General features: G+C 39.6%; 1 protein-coding gene across 2 annotated transcripts; it reads left to right on the top strand.

Moving 5' to 3' along the window:
* Positions 1–3,815: 3,815 nt before the first annotated feature.
* Positions 3,816–16,584, top strand: RCN2 (reticulocalbin 2). 2 transcript variants are annotated; one of them, XM_063346607.1, is made up of 7 exons: positions 3,816–3,978; positions 4,058–4,163; positions 6,920–7,116; positions 9,664–9,777; positions 10,965–11,061; positions 13,167–13,309; positions 15,776–16,584. In XM_063346607.1, the coding sequence occupies exons 1-7, from the start codon at positions 3,874–3,876 to the stop codon at positions 15,926–15,928; spliced, it is 915 nt and encodes a 304-aa protein (XP_063202677.1). In that variant the 5' UTR covers positions 3,816–3,873; the 3' UTR covers positions 15,929–16,584. The 2 variants fall into 2 exon arrangements, with proteins under 2 accessions (XP_063202677.1, XP_063202678.1); XM_063346608.1 differs by having other exon boundaries at positions 3,821–3,978; positions 9,676–9,777.
* The last annotated feature ends 804 nt before the right edge of the window (positions 16,585–17,388 follow it).

Here is a 17,388-nt window from a genome sequence, read left to right as displayed (position 1 = left end):
GATTCTGCCTCTCTGCTCCACGCTGGGGAGACCCCCCTGCAGTGCTGCCTCCAGCTCTGGGGACACCAACAGCAGAAGGACATGGACCTGCTGGAGCGGGGCCAGAGGAGGCCACAGAGATGCTGTGAGGACAGGCTGAGAGAGTTGGGGGTGTTCAGCCTGGAGAAGAGAAGGCTCTGGGGAGACCTTAGAGCCCCTTCCAGTCCCTAAAGGGGGCCTACAAGAAAGCTGGAGAGGGAGTTTTTACAAGGGCATGTAGCAGTAGGACGAGGGGTAATGGCTTCAAACTGGAAGAGGGCAGATTTAGATTAGACATCAGGAAGAAATTTTTCTGAGGGTGGTGAGCCCCTGGCCCAGGTTGCCCAGAGAAGCTGTGGCTGCCCCATCCCTGGAGGTGTTCAAGGCCAGGCTGGATGGGGCTTTGAGCAGCCTGGTCTGGTGGGAGGTGTCCCTGCCCAGGGCAGGGGGTTGGAAGTAGATGATCTTTACGGTCCCTTCCGATCTAAACCATTCTATGATTCTATGAAAATGGGACCTAATCCTGGTGTTTAACACTGGTGAGGTGTGAGCAAGGGTGCTGCCTCTAGCTTGGGCACCATACTTGGAGAAAGATGGGGCTCACGTGGAGAGGCCAGTCCTTTTCTGAGGCCAGGATCTGAGGCCTGGTAAACATGACTTGTGAGGAAATATTGGACAACTTAAATCTATTCAGCCGAAAGAGAAGACAAAAGGGGATGTGAAAGGAGTGTTCAAGCATGTAAAAGCATGGTTGTGAAGAGAAAGAAAATAATCCATTTCGCCCACTGTGACAGGAATGATGAGAAGTAAGAGGCCTAAATTGCAACCAGGACAATTTAGGTTGCTGTCTCTAAAACATTAATACAAAGATGGGAACTGATGGCTTGGGAGGTTATACATGCTTCAGTTGAAGTCTCCAGGAACAGCAGCGCAAACATCTCTCAGAAATGGCACGTATACTTCACTCCATCTCAGCCCAGAAAGCTGAGCCAGGTGGCCCCTGAAGGTCCCATCCAAATCCTTTACACTGACATTGTTCAATAACGAGCTTGTTGATTATTTATCAGGCAGTTGTCTCAGTTTCCACAACTGCCTCTTTGGTCTGTGGCTGAGCTGAGCACTGTGGCACTGGGCCTTGCATCAAATCCTGCTATTCTGGTTCAATGCCACATCGGATACCACATCAGAAGAGTGTCATTTTATAACCTATTTCCTCAGATATTAATAACTGCACTAAATGCAAAGAAGTAGAAAAACAGGTCTGTAATGTCTGCAGAGTCTAAAATACTTCAGGATACTTTGTGCAAGGTGTTACGAAGCAATTAATTAGAATACTCAGAAAGTCATATTTGGGTACTAGTAAAGCAAATTACTGCCATTTTGAAATCCAAACAGAGTATTTGAACCTGATTATCTTAATAAGTGAATTGTTGCTCAATTTTTTCCCTTATTTAAATTCACATGCCAAAATCCAACAACTTTATGGAAGAAGGAAGAATAATCATTGCATGCAGGTCTTTGATGCACTTAACTGTCTGGTATGCAGCTTAAAAAGTTTGCATGCGATAAAAACAATTAGGAGAATATGTCAAAATGGAAGCCTATCTAAATAAAGCTACTGTAAATCCATTCATTCTGAAAGTGTATAAAGCACATGAAAATTAAGGCTTATTCAAGTTGTGCAGTGATTTATAAAACTAAAATGTAGAAATGTCAAGAAATTATAGTAGACACCAGGCAGAAAACTTCACTCGCTAGGAATACCTGTTAAGAAACTGCTGTATATGTTGCTGGACAACTGCTCTCCTGCTGACAGTTTAACAGGAAGAGATTTACATTTGCAGCTCTCATAGAGAAGTCATGTGTTGAACATGACCTTCTAACATTCATTCCTTTGTGACTGAAAGAACAGCTCCAAGCAGATTTGTGAAAGACTTTATGCAATTTGGCTTGAGGGAAGGGGGGGTGTGGAAAACTCAGAAAGTTCAGCACATAAAAAATCTTTTACATAGCATGACTTGTATTCTTATTTAAAAATAGCTTCACTGATACTCTCTTTTTACTTACAAGTTGCAATAATGATGCATTTGCTAGGCGCTTGGTTAAATATATTGAGGAAACATGAGAGCCTCTCACTTTTTTCTTTTTTCCCTGCATCCGTACCAGAATGATCTTGAATTCTATTGTATGACTGATTAGCTGCGTGCTGGGAAGTGACTGGATTGTATTTTGACACAGGCTAACGACCAAGAGAATAATATGATTTCCTATGCTTTCCCTCTTGCTGAGCTTCAGATTTTCTTCCTAATGTATAGGATATAATGACTTTTTGGTTTTGCTTGCTCTATTGTTCCAGTTATTTGTATTTCCTCCTCCTCTTCAGTCATGTTGGCACATGAACGTATTGTTAATAAACTTGCTCTTTGCACATCAACGTTGAATTTGTTATTTGGAGGCTATTACAGTTATTTAGACACTGAAATGTATAATCTGATACACTTGTCAACCCTTGAGATATGCAGCAAAGAGGTTTTTTGGGGTGTTAGTAATGTATTAGAGAAGACAAAGCATCTTTGATACTATTTCAGAAACCAATCAAATCTCATTTCTATTTTGATTGCTTACAGGATTTGCTTTGTCTACACATGCCACAAGTAGCATGACTTAATTCACGTTTTGTACATGTGATTTATATAAATACTGATGGGAAATTTGACATTTAAACCAATAAAAGGTATTAGACTTAACTCACTGATTTTTAATAGACATTTTTTATATGGGCAGGAAATTGCAATAACGCATTTACTGATTTATTGCAATATTTTACTCTCAGATCTTCAAAATGAATTGTCGCAGCTCTTCACAGTTAATAGAATTTGAGGTTAACCGGGGAGCAGCGCATCGCTACCGCCACAGAAGAGGCAGGAGAGCACAGCTGACAACCTCCATTAATTGAAGGCTCAGCTTAAACCTGGCAACAGTTGCGTTTCTGGAGACCCAGGTAGGCTAATCTCGCTTCTTTCTGTTTAAAAGAGGAGTTCCTGAAATACACTAATATTGATAGTTAAAATAACAAATCTAACAGTGGCCTTACGTAAATCTCAATTAATCCAGCAAAAATTATTAATTTGACCTGAGTGGGCTCGGGATCAGATCAATCCCAGTTTCATGTGACAGCTCTTAGGAATGGCATTCCTGGGGAGGGCCCCTGCTCATTTTCTCCACGTATTTTTAGTTTGAGTGGTCAATGAGGCTGAATTTCTTTTATTTTTAGTTTGTCTGAGTGGTCAATTTATTTTACAGCATTCTTTTCTATTATCTGTGTTGAACAGTTGTGAAAATCTGTAGCCTTGTGACCTTGTTAACTCTTATAACACGTTGTTTAACTTTGTGTTAGAAGGGGGTTTTCTGTGCAAGTTGGGTCCTCAAGCAAGAGAAACGTTGGGGTTTTTCCGCTATAACACTTTTACCCTGCTCGTTTCCTGGTAATCTGCCCTCACGCCAGGGTTCGTTGATGCTTGTCTGAAGTTCTGCCTGCGCTCACGTCAGTCTGATGCTGAAAAGTTGGAGAATTACCGTATTTCTCGATGGTATTTGGAATCTTCCGCTGATAGAGCACAAAGGATTGGGAAAGAGGAGGATAAAGTTTCTTGTCCCCAACCAGCCGCAGGGCGCGGGCGTGTGGGTTGGCCCAGGGGGTTACCCCACAGCCCTCACCGCCCCGCGCCCTCCCGCCACCTCGGCGGGCCCGACCCTCCGCGCAGGCGGGGCCCCCGAGCCCCCTCCGCCGCCCGGCCCGCCCCCCGCAGCCCCTTTCCCCGCCCCTCGCCGCCGGTCCCCTCCGCGGCGGGCGACATGCGGCGGCTGCTGGCGCTGGGCCTGGCGCTGGGCCTGGCCCTGGCCCTGGCGCAGGGCGAGCACCGCGCCGAGTACGACCGGGAGGCGCTGCTCGGCGGACAGGTGGGAGCGGGGCCGCCCGGGCCGGGGAGGGAAGGCTGCCGGGGGCGGCGGGTTTGACGCTGGGTTGGCTCTTCCGCAGGAGGAGGCGGAGGAGTACGCGCGGCTCAGCCCGGAAGAGCAGCAGCGGCGGCTGAGGGCCATCGTGAGGAAGATCGACTCGGACGGCGACGGCCTCCTCGCCAAGGGTAACGGCGGGCGGCCGCCGAGCTGGTAGCGCGGGTGGGGAGGGCGTTCACCGGGCGGGGACCGGGACCGGGACCGGGACCGGTGCCGTCGGGGAAGGAAAAAGATGGGCTCTCCCCGTGCCACAGCCGGTGGGTCGTACGCTGTGGAGAATCTCCATGGAAAACACAACCACCCTCTTGCACGGTGCGTCAGAAACACCAACAGACTTTATAGAGAGGATATCCCAGTCCATAAGGCTCCTGTTTTATGTGGTGGAAGAAGTGAGGGCCGTCAGGAACACGCAAGGAGTGAGGTAATGTGGGTGAGAGCAGTACTCCGTTGCAAGTACCAGCTTTGCTCCTTGCACATCTGAACCCGCTTCAATTCTGTGTTTGGAATCTTGTTTGTGCCACTCAGGCAGCAAGTTCAAGAGGCAAAGAATTTACACTCCAGCCCTAACACTACGTACATGTGCTTCAATACCTGCTGACACTAAGTGACACAGAGGGACCATACATTGATTTCATCACAATATAGCATCAAATGTCTCTTCCCAGAAAGATTTTTATCAAACTTGTGAACTCCACGGTAAACTCATGCCCTTCCTTTCAGTACATCATCATGACACTTCTTAATTTTTAAGTTCGTTACAAAAATGTATTTTTGTTGTTCTGCTGTGATCTTGACAAAAAATCAGAAGCCTCACTCACGCACCCTTACACAGAGCAAGTAGAATCTTTGTTCAAATGCCAGAATGGTGATATTCATTAACATGATATTAAACATGCAAGAAGCTTTCTAGGTGAGAGGACAAAATCTGGTTTTAAAGACAAAATCAACTGTATCTCTTGAACGTCTTTCACTTTATATACCTGAAGTAATCAACTGCACACTTGCCTGCCTCTGACTGTGTAGAGGTGAGACAGTACGTAGCTTTGGTGGCATGGGTAATCCCGGTAATAAACAAGAGGCAGCTCACCGCGTGAAGGCCATAAGGTCTATTTTAAAGTGTAGAAATTCCACCTGTACTCCCGTATTGCGTCTGGTTCTTAGTCTAAAGGAAACTTGCCTCCCCCTCACTTCCCAAAGGAAAACTCACAGTGGAATGTGTTTTTACACTAAGAAACTTATGGTATCGAAGCTTTATCAGCTCAGTTATTTCTCAGTGTATTGCAGAACACTCTTTTGAGAACTTTATTAGTGGTGCCTCCGTTTGGAGGCTAACAGTGAGAGAAGATGTGATATATTAATGCCACTTTTCTAATGTCAGAGAATTAAGCATTTCTGATGAGTGGCACTGGACATTATGTGCTCAGATGTTTGTGCCTTAAATGCCGGGAAATAAACCATGCTATAAATTATAACTCCATCTTTAAGAAGTCATGTTGCAGTTTCTCGTAAGGCAATGCTGGTTTTGTGCACAAGCCTCAGTGGTTACAAAACACGGCGTGCGTGCCTCCTCATGTTCCATCAATTCACAGAATCTGTTATGAAGTTGGTTCCTTTGGTAACACAAATTCAGTACTCAAAATATATTTTTAAAAATCTCTTGCCTGCTTTTCAAAGATCTTTCAGTAAACCTAGTAAAGTTGTATTGACACTTCTGCCAAGAAGGATAGAACAAGATACTTTAGTGTTTAAAAAATGTTGTAAGACTTCTCTACACCAAAGTAGTAATTTCTGTAGGATTTTTTTGTTAGTCATTGTGACTCTTCAGAGCAGGATTTCAGTTGCGTTGATTTAGCGGTATGATTTTGCAATGCAGAGGAAGTTGTCTTCCCCTCCCGGGCATCTGAAAATGACTGGATGATACTGAGAGAATATGTTCTCCCAGTCTTCTTTAAATGAATTGACTTTAATGTATTTGTGTTAATTCATCTGTATATTAAGTTTTATTTCTTTTAGCTATGTTCCTATAAAAACAAGTAGCTTAAAAGCATTTCCAAAATATATAAGGCTTGATTTCAGCCCCAAGTAAAGGGAAGGTACCTGTTTGCGTAATTAAGGCAATGGCAGTGATTTAGCTTTATTTCAGTTTGTGAATTTTTCAAAAGAAAGCAAAAACTGATGGGAACAATGTTTTTTAGGTACAAAGTTAAGTTTAGAGTTGTCTGTCTAAACCATATTCAGCATCATTTTCGTAAAGCTCTGAAGGGAAAAAAAAAAAAGTGAAAGGATCGTACTGTGTTGGTTGGCTTCAGATTTGAAAAGCCGTGGCCACATAATCATTTCAAGCTGACATACATGTCAGCAACAACCAGAAGGGGCAAGCTTCTTACTTCCATTGTTCAGGTCCCAGTGAGCAAAATAAGGGTACTTTCTCAGCTGAAAACTAAGAATCTTCCTTCTTACGGGGTAAGTTTTTATTGATCCAGTGTGCTGTGCAGCTGTATGAACACTACCTGGAATCATTTTTTCCTACCACTTTCCATGTGTATTAGAGAGGGACGCATCACACTTTTTCTGGCATCACCAATATAAATGAGATTAAAGTAACCATGTAACTCTAGCCTAAGGGTATCAATGAGGAAATGGTACTACGGAAGAAAACCTGAAGGCTGTAGCTGTGATCTGTTCTCTCATTCAGTTAAATTTAAAAAAACCATAGGATAGAGGAAACAGATTGTTTTGCTTTAACTAACTTCTTGCCTATATACTTACATCTGAATTGCAGACTATATTCCAGGCTGAAAAGATCTGTGGTATCTTTACAGTTTTTATAGTGCAGATGATTCTGATTTTTTTTTTTTTATTATTTTTTTAATGATTTTCACAGATGAGCTGAGTTCCTGGATACAGCAATCTTTTAAACATTATGTTACGCAAGAAGCTAAGCAACACTTCAATGACTATGACAGAGATGGTGATGGATTAGTGTCTTGGAAGGAGTATAATATGCAAATGTATGATCGTGTAATTGATTTTGATGAGAACACTGTCCTGGAGGATCAAGAAGAAGAATCATTTAGACAGGTAAAATGTTTCAGCATCAGTTTCTGTAAGCTGTTGGCAAAAAGCAGCAATGTTTGTTTATTGTGACAGAAGAAGATGGGTAGAGAAACCCTAGCAGCTGGCACATGTTTTAACACTTTCATCTATCTGAGATAGGGGAGTAATTAAAGGAAAGTAATGGTATATTAAAACTGCTACCATCAAAACAAAGGCAGAATGAAATCGTATCTCCCGAGTATATTTTGCTAGCTGAGTGGAATATAAGTCTATTGACAGACTTATCGCAGAGCATGGTCTCTTGTTTTAAGATGATGGTCTTAAAACAAGACTGCAATCTATTAGATTAGGTCTGTAGCCTAATCAGTGTCCTGCCTTCAGCAGGGGCCAGTACCACTGGTGTTAGAGGTAAAGGAAACCCTGGTACTCTTTAACCCCCTTTATTGCACTGTTGTATCCACTTTTTCAGTTATTTCAGTGTGGGGTGTCAATAATTGCCTGCGTTAACATTTTCTATCCATTAGAGACTCAGAGAAAGAATAGCAATTCAGACATTTTTAGCAATCAGAATGCAACTCTGATAGCTAAAACTGGATGTATAAGCAACAGAAATTATGGATAAATTGCATGTATGAAAGCAGGTATTTAAGAGAGGAAAGGAAGGGCGAGAGAGCCAAGGAGGGAAGGTTCACCAAGAATCACCACACAGCTTGTTTCCTTTCAAGTTACACATTTATAAGTACATGTAAATACTTCCCCAAAAGAGAATAAGTGATTTTTTTTTTTTTAGAATATTCTGTCCTGAGGAATTTTTTTTTTCTGTGAGGATTTCTTTGTCTGCTTTTAGTAAAGTAGTAGTAGCTAATATAGGATGTTGGCAGAAGTGAAGCTAAAATAGGCAACGGGCAGGGGATTTTACGCACAGAAGAAACAAACTGTAAAGCTTTGGAGGTCACTTAACTGAACAATTACATAGCTTTAAAATACAAAAAGACTTTAAATGAAACTACCAGTCAAAATATTGATCCCGTGTTTGAGATATTGCCATCATAGATATATACGCTGAGCTAGAACTACTCATTTATGTTATGCTTTGTTTGACTGCTTGCTAGGGTTTCTTGCTTGCTGACTTCTTCAACATATATTGTAAAAAGCAAAATTAGCAGCATTGTGCAAGCATCGTATGCCAGCCATCTTCAGCGTTTTCCTTACTTTTGGAAATTAGTGATCCCGCTCTAATCAATGTGGAAGAGTTAGACTATGGTATTGATTTAGAATTGACATCAAGTAAACATAGGAATTTACCAGAAGGTGGCAGCCTTGTTCATCACTTCTCAAAAAAACACTGACAAACAGGCTTTTTCCCTCAATAGTTCATGTTGCAGTCTAGTACTTTCTGTAGTCAGTCCTTCTGAATTGCCTTCCTGTTTAAATTCCTGGCTAAGGTCAGCTTTTCTTTAAAATTACATTTAATTATTTTGCAGAATAGTTAGGATCTTAAATTATATTTTATTTGTTGCGTGTTATGCTCTGCATTAATCGGGTTAGCCTAATTTTGAGAGAATATCCCGTCAAATAAACGGGATATAAACTAAGAAGTACAATTTCAAATGGTTATTTTAAAAGAATTTGTGATCTCTGGTTTGCTGGCTGTTCCCTTCTCCAGATCATAGTCACAGTGATAGCACAACACACTCAATCATGGGATTGCAAAATTTTTATATCTCCTGTCAAATGCAGTGTCTACTCACATGCAGTGAGTACAGATCAGTTATCAATGGTGTGCGTCTTTATTTTGTCTAAAGAGACTGTAAAAAAAGAAAGAAAAAAAACCCCAAAAATTTTTGCACATTTGTGGTGCAGAAACAAGTGCAAGACATTCAGAAATAAGAACTCGCCTGCTTACTGTGGATATTCTTTATTTTTAAAAGGCATGTTGATATTTATGCTTAAAACAGGTTAGATAAGTGACTTTGCTTTGAAATATGTCCAGGTGTAATGGACAACAGTCTTGTGTTAAAGGAAACTGTCTAATCTTTCAGCTCTTAAAATGGCTTCAGAAAAGACATTTTACATATATGATATTTCAAGACTGTCTTTGAACTACAAACAGTCCTTGATATAAATGAGATTTAGATCCAGAAGGTTAAATGGCCTGAAAATGTTAATTTTGGAATTTGCAATGGCTACTATTAATTATAATCATTGTACTCCACTAGCTTAGTTTGGGAATTGGTGACTTTTAGAAGAGGAAGCATGTATAAAGACAAGAATTCTTGGTCTTTTCATTATCTCCCTTTTGTGTTTTTGAAGCCTTGGCTAAGAGCGTGTTTTAAATGTATCCTTAAATTGGAAAAAAAGGAAGTTTTTATGCAATTCTTAGAATAAAACTACCTCAATTAAAAGTGCTGTTCTCATTGCTTTGGATGAGCTCTTTTTAGTGAAAATATAACATCAGTGTAATATGAGTAGGTAAAGTGAAACAATTAACATTCTAATGAGCTTGCAGCCAGCTACTATAATGTTGTTTTTCCTTTTCATTAAGTGCTCTAACTAAATCTATTTTCTAAGCTTCATTTAAAGGAGAAAAAACGTTTTGAAAAAGCTAATAGAGATGATGTTCCTGATCTAAACGTGGATGAATTTGTTGCTTTTGAACATCCGGAAGAAGTGGAGTATATGACGGTAAGACTTAGGAGGGTATCTTTAGCACCTTGTGTATGTAGATGCAGCATCTTTTTAATGCATGTGCATTAACATGCAAGCACAGGAAGTGTGCCTTTGAGCAGTTACGTGTACTGCTTTTACAGACCAAATTAAAAATTAGGTAATGTGTTGTGGATCCTGTGCTGGAGGTCAGGAGCTGGAGCAGTAGTTCAGTGCTTTTCTTCGAAATCTCTTTCAAGAACTAGTATTGCACAACTATCCCAAACTTTTGGGATTGGGCTGACATAGCTATCTCTAAACTGGTTGGAAATACATCAGTGAGATTTTAGCTTGAAGAAGTTTCATGCGTAGTTCAGAGTTCAGTTCTGGTTAGGGGGACTTAAAGGAAAGATTTTTTTGCACAGGAAAAGGTCAAGTGCTGGTTACTCTCACTTTGCTTAAAGAGTCACTTTTCTGGCCAAAAAAGAGCATTCAGTTCTATCTGAAGCTTTAATATTGACTGTACTGTGCTCAGAGTTTGGGGGGTTGTTATTTCAGCCAGGAGCACTTTGTCGTTGGCCATCTGTCTCGTCACTGCTGTGACTGTTGGTGTCATTCCAGCTCAGTACCGACAGTTGACCCCAGTTAGAAGTACATTGCTGGTTTTCTGCAGTAGAGCCTGCAGTTTTGGCTGTCTGCTGCTGCAGAGCCAACTGCCAAGAGGAGCGCTATGCAAACAGCCTCTGTTTGTGCTGACATAACTGTTGATGATGGACAAACAAGACTACACAAATAGGGACCCTTGCTTCACTGGGAAACACAGGCCCAAAAGACCAACCAGTTTTCCTAACAATTTCATAAAGTTGCAAAAATGCAAATTAGTGAATACATCACATGAAAAAAGAAAAGTGAAATGAGATGATGCAGCTTTGTACAAATGCATGTTTTGCAGCTATTTGTGTAGTTCTGAATTATGGTGAAGGATTCACCTTTCAGATTTGGTTTTCATGAAACCTGACATGCTAAACTCTTAAAAACAGATATGTTTTGTTGCACAGGAACCACTAGCACTAGTCTGCCTAAAACAGAAAAGCAGATTTGAAATGAGTGAGTCTTTACTTTAAAGAATATCTCATTGCTCTGAAATGATTTATTGCTGTTTCTCTTGATTACGAGTTCCTAATTTTTCACAAATTGATATTTTGCTTTTTGTATGTATGCAAAAGGACTTTGTCATTCAGGAGGCTTTAGAAGAACATGATAAAGATGGTGATGGATTTGTTAGCCTGGAAGAATTCCTTGGTGATTACAGAAGAGACCCAAGTAAGGAAAAAGGGTGGGGGCATAAGAGAAGGAACAGAACAAAAGCTTTTGGAATGGTGTGAATTTTATGTACCTCTGTTTTCAGCTTTTTACACCTCCGCATACAGGTTCTGAGTAGCATTATCCCGTCTTTTAGAGTCATTCAGTTTCCTGGTACGGGGCGTAGTAGGTCATTATTTCAGTCTGCCCTATATGTATTTGGCAGTAGTTTGTGTGGAGCCCATTCCACTGTTTCCTTGCAAGTTACTTCTTGTTTTCCTAAAGACTGAAGCATATTCCTCATCGCTAGGTATGCAGCTGAAATAAGATGCAGTTTTGCTAACTGAACACATCTGTGAAATCAGCCAACATGAATGTAAGGTTAAGCTTTCCTGGTCTTTATCAGCTTAAGGCGGCAGCTGTCAGCCTTGCTTTAGAAGGATTGAAGCTGTGTGTGTTTAAAAGAGGTGGAGGGGAAGTGTAAGGAGTGTGCTCACTGTACTAGATATCAAAATCCGATATGCTTTCACCCTTTGGTTTTTTTTTCTCCACTCTTGCCCTTCCTTAAATGTGCTGTGTTCCTTCTTTAAAAGAAAAAGCACACTCACCTGATGTTTATCAGTGCTTTTCTCTAGCTATGTTGCAAATAGATAAATATTTTATACGCTGTATTTGATTTGCTACAAGATAAAGTCTGCTTGGTCCTAAGGAGTGCTAATTCTTAAGTGCGGACTGGCACCCAAGCTGGGAAAAATGTTTAAGCCACACGAGGATATGGAGAAATAGAGGAATAGTCAGTTTTTCTTCACTCCAGTCAACCACCTGGAATTTCACCTTTTATAACCATCTTTGTTTGCCAGAGCCAGTAAAATCACTAGATCTCTGATGCAATACAGGGTTCTTTATCTTTTTCCTGCTCTGACTTGAAAAAAGCTTTTCCAAGGCAGTCTATCCGAAAGGTGTTGATGTTGACTGATATTGACTGATGTTGCTAGGGTCATTGCAGTAATAGAGAAGATAACAGCTTTGTCATTAAAACTTTTTAGCAAGAATTCAGAATCAGCTATAATTGTAGAAACTACTTCGGCTTTTCTCCAAATGGCCATCTCTTCTGCAGACGGTGTTCCTGCAGCACACTTGAAAATGACTAATAGTGGCTCTGGTTTCATAATTGTCTAGTTGTTTTGGGCAACAGCGTATGGTGAATTATGACATTAAAGGATAATTTACTTGTAAACTAGATATTAGGAAGGAAGGAAGGAGAGGGATCTCACTCCTTCTGTTCTTTTATAATAGAAACCTAATTATTTTTAAACTGTTACTTATCTGCTTGTGATGCCATCTACTTTTGATTTCCATTAGATTTAGGAAGTTTTAATATCTGTTCATACTTGTCTGCAATGTTTATCAGTATAATGAATTGCTTCTAAATTTCTTGAAGAGTTAGAGACAAGTTTAAGATTGCTAGCTAGGTTGCAGGATGCCAGTGCATAGGGTAAGTAAAAATCAAGTATGCAAATAAACAAATAAATAAAACCAGTAAATGTAATTGCTTTGGATATATTCCAGGTGTTTTAGGAGAAAAAAATAATAGAGAGTAAACTAATGTGAAAGCCTGCAGTGTTGGCCGGAGTCTCTTGAGCTTGCGCTAATCAAGAGCTTTGCCCTCTCTGTTTTCTGTCACAGATGGACCTTCCTTCATGTTAAAGCAGAGAAACAGACAGTAGAACGTTACCAAAAACTTCGTATGGCCCTAGAATGTCATAATCCCATATACTGCAAAACATTAGTTATCTACCTACTTTTTTGGGATATTAAAATAAACAGTTCAGTTGATGGTAACCCTTGACTTTAATGTCTGCTTAGTTCAACTGTAAATTTACAATCTTAATATTACCTTGGCTTTAAATTCTGTTTTAATCTATACAAGTATTTTCTTCATATGTAGACAGATGCATTTATTTAATCTATTGGGACTAGTCTGTCCCACTTTTGTTTGCCTTTGTTTAGTGAAATCACTTTTATGATATACTTTATGAGATTAAGTGAATTTGCTTAGGAGAAAAGGTGGAAACATCTGCTTTAAGGTAAGGAGTGACTGTAACTTGACAAATGTGTCTTACTAGCTGCAAGGGAAGATCCAGAGTGGATACTCGTTGAGAAGGATCGGTTTGTGAATGACTATGACAAGGATAATGATGGAAAACTCAACCCTCAAGAGCTGTTGTCTTGGATAGTACCTAATAATCAGGGTATTGCACAAGAGGAGGTATGTATTTTGACTGCTGTTTAGATTTTAAATAATGCAGTAGAATTTTGAAGGTATCGCAACAAAATGATAGGTGCATTCAGATTTATCATGTCTTAGTAGCTGAAAAAATAATGCTTAGTAAATCTTTCCTATATTCTTCACCTTTTTTCAGTTTGACAAAGAATGCAGGTCTTCTAACTGCATTAGGGAAATTTGAAGTTCTGATTAATTGTATGAATGTTTGCAAATTAACACAGCGCTTTTCTACATGTTTAAATAGCTTATCTGGTTTGACTTAAGGGTATAGCATTTTCATCAGTTATTTTTCAGTTATTGTAGGTAAATCTAATGAGATATACTACTAAAAGAAGCTGTTAGATACAGCATAATTTTGAAAACAAAAATAAATCATGATTCTTCTAACTGGATAAATCACCATAATTTGTAGAACTAAAAACTTGTCTTTTCATAAGTACAAGAAAATGGAAGCATTCCGTGATTCAACATGCTATAATGCAAACTTTGGTGAAGATAATTAAAATGGTTTAATCGAGGATAGAATGCCGTAATAGGTTTAAGTGGGTTCTCGTTTTAGCTGTCTTTATTTTTTTGTAGCAGGCAGTAGAAGCACTGAGTGTTACAGAACAACCTATTTTAATAAGCAGACTTTACAGTCGCTCACTGTAGAGAGGATTTCTGCCTTTCCAACAGTAACTTTTTATCTTAATCTGTCCAAGTCTCTTTCCTTTGCACTGGAGGATTTTGGTGTTGAGAGTGGCAGGAACAACAGGTCTTCCCGTGTCTCCATAATTCCTGGTAAAGATAGGAGGCGCTTTGTGTCCAACAGCAATAGCCCATCTGCTGTGTTGGGCCAGCTCATTACTGAGGTCCCACCTCATCCTTTTTCATCTCTGCTGGTGACAGAAAAAGCATTGTGGCCAGCACGCAGCACCGGCCGCTCACGTATCTAACCTTGTAGGAAGCTGAGCTGCTAAGTTGCTCTAGTAGTATTTTTGTAAATGTGTATCTGTAAGGGCTTTGCACAGACTTTTTTTAACATCTGACACTCGAGGGTGGTTGGTTCTTTCACAGAAACAGCACTGCTCTAACTGACGTGAATTCCGTACGGTGTGAGTGTATCCACACCTGTGTTGGTTTGCTTGGTTGGCTGGGGTTTTTTTAGCAGTTCTTCGCTATTCATTTAAATTTTAGCTTACAGGAAGGCCATGCTGTAGTTCTGAAAGAAATCGGGTTTTTTATTTGTTTCTCTAATGTGCTGGTTTTTTATTCAGTTAATATAAGGGCTTAGCAAAGTCATCAATCCTAAAGAGACTGACTTAAGTCATCAACTGCTGTTTGAAAGCTGAATGTTGCAGTTTCATTTTGGCATTGCAAAATGACTTGAGAAACCTGCTAGCTAAATAACATAAAAGTAGAAAAATTACTATACATTCCATCTCCAGGAATTTTTACCAAGATGTTTGTCTGAATAATCTTTTAGCTTTTGCCGTGCAGAGTGCTTTTAAAATCTGCTTGGCTGACATTAGTCCGTGTTATTTTCTTCAGTCCTTTTTGGTGAGGTAGTCAGTTTAAATGTAAGTAATATTAATGTAAAAAAAAAAAAAAGTCAGTAAGCAGTTATGTTAAGCCAAACCAATCAGAAAACGTAGGAACAGAAGGATTCTCTAGATCACTGTATTTGTAGATGTTTAGCAAATAAAAACCATGTAATATTTGGACTCCTCTATTTCTTTTTGTTTGTTTGTTTTAATATGATGGAAAAGTGAGTCTCCACAGGTTCAGGAAATAAAAAATGGTTTAGCACGGTAGACACCTCCAGAGTTGAATGCAAGAGTGCCTACCACTTATCCTGAGAGCTGTAAACACTGTTTATCTTGTCAGACAGAGGGTAAATATGTGACTGAAACAACTGGTGTGCACTTCTGAAAGAGGATGCTCAACTTGAAGGCTGTATTGGCTCAAATCGTAGTTGAGGTCTCACGCATCAAGGACTGGCTGTTGTAGGTGTCATTCAGTGGCTGCATGTCCTGAGGGGTCCTCTGAAAACACAGGGTTTCTGGATGATGTGCTGAGCTTGCATCTTCTGCACATGATATGCCCAAGACAGGTACTGCACTCACCTGTGGATTTCAAGGACCATGGGTGCTTCCAGGAAGGCGATTAATCTCTGCTGGCTTAATACTGTCTTCCACCCTCAAAGTAAAGCTATGGGTTTGACATTGATTTGTTGCTTTAGAATTGATAGCGAGGGTAGAGATTTGCTATTACGATTTTGCCACCAAATAAAAGAGGCAAAGGGAAACAAACCGAGGAAAGAAAGGCTCTGTTCTGAATGTATAATCTCGGCCAGCTTGTTACAAATAATGGTGCTGTGGCAGGGCTCTGACAAAGCCATTCCAAAAGCATTATTTATAAGTGCTCTTATCTATTAACTGTGCATGTGGTCTTCCATTTATTTTAAAGGCTCTTCACCTTATTGAAGAAATGGATTTGAATGATGATAAAAAGCTTTCTGAAGCAGAAATTCTTAAGAACCAGGATTTGTTTCTTAACAGTGAAGCAACGGATTATGGTAGGCAGCTTCATGATGAACGTTTCTACCATGAAGAACTTTAGATTATTTATTTTGTAATCTGTTTTTCTTCCCTTTCTTTCATTTGGAGCTTTTGTTAAAAGCACCCATCAGCTGTGTTGCAAGTTTTATGCTGTAATTACAGTACACTAATGTTTGTGTAAATAATTTGCATTCAAAATTTAATTGCCATCCTGCAGACTTCTTTGGGCCTCCTCTAGCCTTCAAAATTAATCTTAAGTACTTACCTCCAAAATTATATAGTGTTGGGAAATAAATTACTTCAGGGGTAGTACGGTATTGTGAAGAGTTGTTCTACTGTACTTGAAGAAAATGGAAAATCTAAGTGATTCTGAAAGAATGCAAAATGTAGTAACTGAGAGACTACTATTTTTTCTAATCAGTTTAATTAGGGTGGGGAGTGGGGAAGATGGGGGGATGTTTAGGGTCATTATTAACTGTGTTTTATTTAATACGTTTGGAGAAACACTTAGATTAATGCCTCAATTGTTTAAGAGGTTTCTACTTAATTTTAAATGGTTTCTATACTGTGTTTTATTGTATCATAAAACTTGGTATTTTTACATCTATAGACAATACTTGTTTTTAATGTACAATACTACAGCATTAGCAATACAATGGTATTTTGCAGTGCTAAGACCCTCTTCATTTGTTGAATTAAAACTTAAAATATTCTGTCTTTCAGTGTTTTGTCCATTTATTGCTTACTGTGGGTCACCCGTAGCAACTCCTTGAAATAAGAACAATGTACACAATGTACAGAATTGTATTGGTTGGTAGTGGGGGGACTACAGGGGTAGCTTCTGTGAGAAGCTGCTAGAAGCTTCCCCCATGCTAGAAGCTGTCCCATTGTGTGATTATTTGAAATAGTCCGAAAGGTTAAAGGCACAACAGATTCAATTTAGGAAGGTACCTGTATTGGCATTTTATGTCCTAGAAGGTCACAGAAATTAGCTGAGTATTCTAAACACAGAGAAAGCCTTGCAGAATAGATTGTGTGGACTGTGTTAGGGTTGGTTTTAATTCCTAGATAACGAACTCCTGCAACGCTCTTGCAGTGTTCTCCTCAACCAATATTTTCCTTCCTCCCAACTCTCTTTTATTGAGTAAAAGCAACTAGTTCTGCCTTGCTTTTTTCCCAATATACCACCTCGTAATTATTCTCAGAACAAACAGGAACTGCCTTTTGACGGAAGTGTTGAAGTCTCACCATTAGAAGGCTAGCAATTTTGATTCAGAACAAAACTACATACTTTTACTGTATCTTTTTTTTTAGATACTATAGTGATAGAAATTCAAAACGCTTTTTCAGTTTTAGTGGTTGGGTTTTTTTCTATCCATATTTGTTTATTTTAGCTCCCTGGGAATGTGAGTACAAGTATTGCCATGTTGGTGGTGGGATCTGATTTAAAAAAAAAAAAAAAAGTCTAATTAAATCCAGTATGTCCAGGAATATTTAAACAAAAAGTTGCTGTCATCTTAG

The sequence above is a fragment of the Chroicocephalus ridibundus genome, chromosome 9, assembly GCF_963924245.1.
Source record: "Chroicocephalus ridibundus chromosome 9, bChrRid1.1, whole genome shotgun sequence".
Classification (NCBI taxonomy): Eukaryota; Metazoa; Chordata; class Aves; order Charadriiformes; family Laridae; genus Chroicocephalus; species Chroicocephalus ridibundus.
The sequence above is the reverse complement of the archived record's forward strand: the minus strand, read 5'-3'. Positions and strand labels throughout refer to the sequence as shown.